Raw genomic sequence first — 5,738 nt, 5'->3', positions numbered from 1 at the left:
GATTCTTCAGAAGTACGCTGAATCGAAATCAAACAATACAACAAGCATAAAACATTCAATGAGCGAATTCCAATCCAAATAGAATGACCGATTAAAATCAATTTAAAAAACCCCAAATACTATCAAGAAATAGGTCAAATAGGGTAATTTCTAAAGTGCTTGTCATGCTCCTGGTACAGAGACATCTTTATTTGAGGGATGAGAATTCGATGCAATATACATGACTAATTTATGTAATTGTAGTGGGTTGTCTGAACACCTGCTATAAAATAAAAACATTTGATAAGAAACAAAAAATGTATTTTAATCATGATTCAACACATAAATGGTTGTCTTTACATTCCCGGTGAACACCTTTTCCGCAAACTCGACATACAGTCCTACTCCTCCTTCGACCCCCGTAACCATTTCTGTCTGAACATACATCGCAATCTTTTTCTCTGTGACCGGGCAACTTTCTGATCCCGTTTTTGTTCTTATTTTGTCTATTGTCGTCTTGGTTTTCGTTTCTTAGCACCATGTGATTTTTAGCGAGATCCTCTATCAGTCTTTGTGTGAAGGATATAGTCTCGACAATTTCGGATTATCGGAAGTGTTTTCTTTATAAATAATGTATGCATTTATTACCATACGGTGCATAAGATTAAAAACAACCTTTTTCCAAACCTTCAACGTTTTTCGTCCATCATTGTAACTCTCTGTCATCATGTCAGCCAAATCTACGCCTCCCATAAATTTATTATACGAGCAAATCAAAGCCGGTTTATCATTTTCTTGTGCTGCTTTAGAAAAAGAGGATATGATTCTAACTGGTTTTCGACCATTCCTTTCTTTATATGCACATAACAGAATTCTTCCTTGTCTAATATAAATGCTCTCCTTTTCCTGCAAAATAGGATTCTTGATTGTGTTTGGCATTTGCCGATTAGCGCCTAATGTTCCAGTGAACAATGTTCCTTTTGCTAAAAGCTCTTTAGCCAGATTAATTGAGGAGAAAAAACTGTCAGTAATTAAATGATAAGCTTTGTTAAACAATCCTGCGGCATCTAACAGTTTGTTGACTACGTAAGCACCCTGTAACATTCCTTGTGGTGTTGGGTCATATTGTTTGCCTTTGTAAACACTGATTTGACAAATATAGCCACTGACCGAATGGACGGCCTCGGCTAATACCCAAAGTTTGACTCCAAATTTCGCCGCTTTTGAAGGAATATATTGTATTATTGATGACCGGCCTTTAGATGCGATTAAGCTTTCGTCAATACTTAGGTTCTGTTTTGGAATGTAATGGTGTTTCGACTGTCGATTAAAAAGATCAACAAAGCACTGAAATTTTGATGTAGGTGAATAATTATCGTCGTTCCGATTCGGTATTGTATTATTATCTACGATATGAAAAAATTTCAAAATGCTCTGAAATCGATTTCTAGAAAACATGTTACGAAACCAAACAGTATCCTGACTTTTAAATTTGGTGTTCCAATATTCTGTAATGGATGGTTTACGTATGAGGCCCATGTTAAGTATTACTGATATAAATCCTTTCATCTCATCTAAAGTTACAGCACCAACTTTAAACCAGGAATGAAGACGCGAAAATCTTCTTATCCTCTGCTGACTAGTGATGAAGTCCTGTGCATACCTGTAAAAAATTTGACAGTATAATTGATATGAAATATACAAATAGTAAAAACAATCTTAGAATTAAAACATGTTAACATTCTCAAAGCGTGACTTAATAAATTATTAATTCACGAATGCTCGTAGCCCATTCGGTAATTTTTAGTGCTTTTTTGTTTAACGTCCAGCGTCAAATTAATGTGTATATTTAGGACAGTAGGACGAGAACATATACTCATACTAACGTTAAAAAAAAATCCTCTACTTTGTACTAGTTCAGAAGACATGTCACCTCACTCTGACCTTTTATTGAATCAGCAAAATCATATACCAATTTTATATCTATAGTTTATATTATATTATGTATTGAAACGACCGGGCAAAGGTAAGAAAAAAACAAAGACAAATGTCTTCATAATCGCAACGTGTGCATTAATATATCGTACTGAGTAAACTTATGACTATTTTCATATGTGAAATGTAACATAAAACGCAACAGTTGTTGAAAATTTTACCTGTTTGTCTCTCTGACAATGTGTCGTAGAAAATCAAGTGTCAGAAACAGCAAGAAGTAGTCGATAGGTTTAGCGTCGGCAGCAGGGACATTCTGAGGGCCACTGTTCTCTACAAATCTTTGGTCGTGTAAATAGTCAATCTCCGGAGGTCTGACTCGAAACCAAGGATTGGCATTCATTGGAACATCATTCATCTCATCTTCAGATTCTGAGCTACCGCTTAAAACTTTAAAATCACCATCACTCTCCCCGTCTGAAAACTGCTCTGAATCACTGGAGTCGGCCATATTTGATTCACGAGGAATATGACGTCAACCGATATATTTTTACATGACGTCAAACATTAAATCGGGTGATATATTTTTGCGCCAAAAATGAACTTATTTGCGCCAATGCTACTTCTGCGCCAGTCCATTGAAAAAATATAGGTACCATTTGCGCAAATAAAAATATTCATCTAATTTCGCCAATATTTTGAATGTAGCATCTATTTGGTTTTTTTTATATATTTTTGATATATCAACTACTTCGTAATTGATTTTTTCCCTTGTCTCGGCCTTCGTCCGGGCTTGGGATCGGAATTTTACCTACTGAGTTGAAGTCTTCCGGAGCCATGAAAATTATTTTTGAAGGTCATTTAGATAAAATATGTTGCTTTTCGTTTGCAGGCGGTTCTTAAAAATTTTGAATATTAGCCGGTTCTATGTCTGATTCCGAGCCTAATTCACTAAGCATTTTGTTTGGATATCTTGCAAATTTGAACATCAATTTATTATTCGAACGAGCAAAATATATTCAATACAAAGTAAATAATGTACTTTCAGAAAATGTTTTTTTATTAGTACCAAAGTTGAAAGAATTTGACAAATAGTAAAAATGATTACAGCCAGAAAATAATTATATTCACCAACATAAGAAACACATCAACTCAAGTGGAAAATTTTCAATTGTCTATGACGGCATTATATAAGTAACTGTGCTTGCAAATGGGCCCATACATTTACACAATGCTTGTTGCTGGGGTCATTTGTTTTAAGCCGGTGTATAGAGGAAAATTCTTCTTTTTCAAATTGTTTTTATTTTGTAGTAATGTTTCAATAGTTTCGGACCTTTCTCATCGATGTTTTTATAAATTGTTTGGAAAAGAAAAAAACAAGGTGGAGAAAAAGGGAGACTAGTATTCAGTTTCAACAGCGTATCCCTTTTCAATCATTAATTTGTTAATTTTTTAATTGCAAAGATTACTCTTCATGTTTGCAATTATTTTTTCTTCTTTACTTTTGAACATTTAAGCCACAGTACTTGTATCTTGATAAAGAAAATGCGTAACTATAATTCTTCCGTTTTCAAAAACTCTCCGAAATTTGTTAAATTTTGTATCAGTATAAATTGTAAAAATAAGGAAATGTGTAATGGTTGCCAATGAAACAACTATCCACTGTTTATTTGAACACGGTGGAACCATCTTTCAACTAAAAAAACAACGAAACTTACTTTTAGTTTAAACAGTATTTATTAATGATATATATTACAATGTTGCATAAAGTTCAAATAAATGATTCGGAAACAAGTGTGAAAAAAACTTATATAAATCCGTCTCCCTAAACTTACGTTTGCCCATGGAATTTTTAAAAGTCATTTTTCATAAAAGTATTACCGAAAAAGAAAATAATATTTCTACGCATAGAGAAGCAAGAGGTCTCAAAATTGTCAATCAATCACTGAAAGACGTCATACCCTTTTACTCAAAATCTTATGACGCGACGTTATTGTTAACGTCACTGACGGCAAATATTCTTGTGTACTTTAGAAAAAAACAAGCTTGGCAGTAAACGGAAAGTTGCGGATTTTTTCCTGGCACTATTTTGTTTTGTACAATTATTAGTCTATTTGTTTTCTCATTTCATTTGTTTTATATTTGTCATTTTAAGGTCTTTTATAGCTGACTGTGCTGTATGAGCTTTTGTCATTGTTGAAGGCTATTTGGGGACCTGTAGTTGTTAATCTTGTTTTAAATTTTGGAATGTAGCTGAAGTCAACAGACATAGACAATTCACCCAAGTTTTATAAAATGATGTGGAAGTGTTTATGTGAATAATTAAGATGGGAAATGAGGAAAGTGTCAAAGTGACAACAACCCAACCATAGAGTAGACAACAGCTGAAGGCCTCCAATGGGTTTTCAATGTAGCCAGAAACTCCTGCACTAATAGGTGTCCAAAAACTATAAAATCCCTTATCTTTTTTATAGCATATATAAAAATTCATAACACAGAAATGTATAATCTGAAATAATATGACAATCAAAAGGGACCTTAGGTCAATAGTGTAAACAATTCCCAAAAGTTTAATTAAAGGTGATGGATGCATTTTTGTGCTATTGTTCAAAATTGGAAAATTCTCTCTTTTTTAAGGATAAAATCTCTCTTCATAACATGGAAATGAAAATTCTAAAATTTATAAAATCGATGTGGAGCTAATGTCAATAGATATAAACATTTCAACAAAGTTTCTTGAGAGTAGGGGGAAGTGTTTTCTAGTTATTGTCTGAAGTGTGGATGATGGACTGATAGACAACAGTATACTATAATATGTTGTGTGTGAGGCATTGGTATAATAAAATGGTTTTGAATGAATAATGATTAGAAACTGTTTATTGCAGTTATTGAGGGAACGACCGTGAAGAAATTGCTGAGATCAATGCGTTTGAATCCTAAGAATTCAATTTTTGTTGAAATGAAACAAAGTTCAATTTTTGGCCCTTTGGATCTTAATGTAGACCAATTTGAAAACGGGACAATCCTGTGCAATTGAATATTTCTGGCTATTGGCAATACTGTGCAATTGAAAATTTCTTGCTATTGCGCAATATTGTGCAATTAGATATTTCTTGCTATTGTGCAATACTGTGCAATTGGAGATTTCTTGCTAGTGTGCAATACTGTGCAATTGAACATTTCTTGCTATTGAACGATACTGTGCAATTGAAGATTTCTTGCTATTGCAGAATACTGCGCAATTGAAAATTTCTTGCTATTGCACAATACTTAGTATAATAATTTTTGACCCCGATTTGGACCAACTTGAAAACTGGGCCCATAATCAAAAATCTAAGTACATGTTAAGACTCACCATATCAAAGAACCCCAAGAATTCATTTTTTATTAAAATCAAGCTTATTTTAATTTTGGACCCTTTGGACTTTAATGTAGACCAATTAGAAAACAGGACCTAAAATTAAGAATTTGGACATGGTTAGATTTGGCATATCAAAGAAGCACAATACCGTAATTCATTTTTTTGATGAAATCAAACAAAGTTTAATTTTAGCCCCTTATTCCTTGGGACCAAAACTCCAAAATTAATCCAAACCTTCCTTTTGTGGTCATAAACCTTTATAGATTTCTATTAACTTATACTAAAGTTATTGTTCAAAAACCAAGAAAAATGCTTATTTGGGGCCTGTTTTTGGCCCCTAAATCCTACACTGTTGGAATTAAAATTACCAAAATCTATCCCAACCCTCCTTATGTGGCCATAGACCTTCTGTTTACCAATACTTAAGTTATATAGCAAAAACCAAGATCAATGCTAATTTGGCCCC

The 5,738-nt window shown here is 33.3% G+C and overlaps 1 protein-coding gene across 1 annotated transcript; it reads right to left on the bottom strand.

The window, feature by feature from the left end:
- Window positions 1-543: 543 nt before the first annotated feature.
- Window positions 544-2,422, bottom strand: LOC134699376 (piggyBac transposable element-derived protein 4-like). Its single transcript, XM_063560979.1, has 2 exons — window positions 2,136-2,422; window positions 544-1,642 (listed from the first exon to the last, which is right to left on the bottom strand). Exons 1-2 carry the CDS (start codon window positions 2,420-2,422, stop codon window positions 544-546), a joined length of 1,386 nt encoding a protein of 461 aa, XP_063417049.1.
- Window positions 2,423-5,738: the final 3,316 nt, after the last annotated feature.

The sequence above is a fragment of the Mytilus trossulus genome, unplaced genomic scaffold (genome assembly GCF_036588685.1).
Source record: "Mytilus trossulus isolate FHL-02 unplaced genomic scaffold, PNRI_Mtr1.1.1.hap1 h1tg000050l__unscaffolded, whole genome shotgun sequence".
Lineage (NCBI taxonomy): Eukaryota > Metazoa > Mollusca > Bivalvia > Mytilida > Mytilidae > Mytilus > Mytilus trossulus.
This window is presented reverse-complemented; position numbering and strand designations above follow the sequence as displayed.

Excerpts from the sequence above, each read along its gene's own strand:
- LOC134699376 (XM_063560979.1), bottom strand. The coding sequence starts at position 2,422 with ATGGCCGACTCCAGTGATTCAGAGCAGTTTTCAGACGGGGAGAGTGAT. Across the intron at positions 1,643-2,135 it reads ATTGTCAGAGAGACAAACAG|GTATGCACAGGACTTCATCA; the intron begins GTAAAATTTTCA and ends AATTTTTTACAG.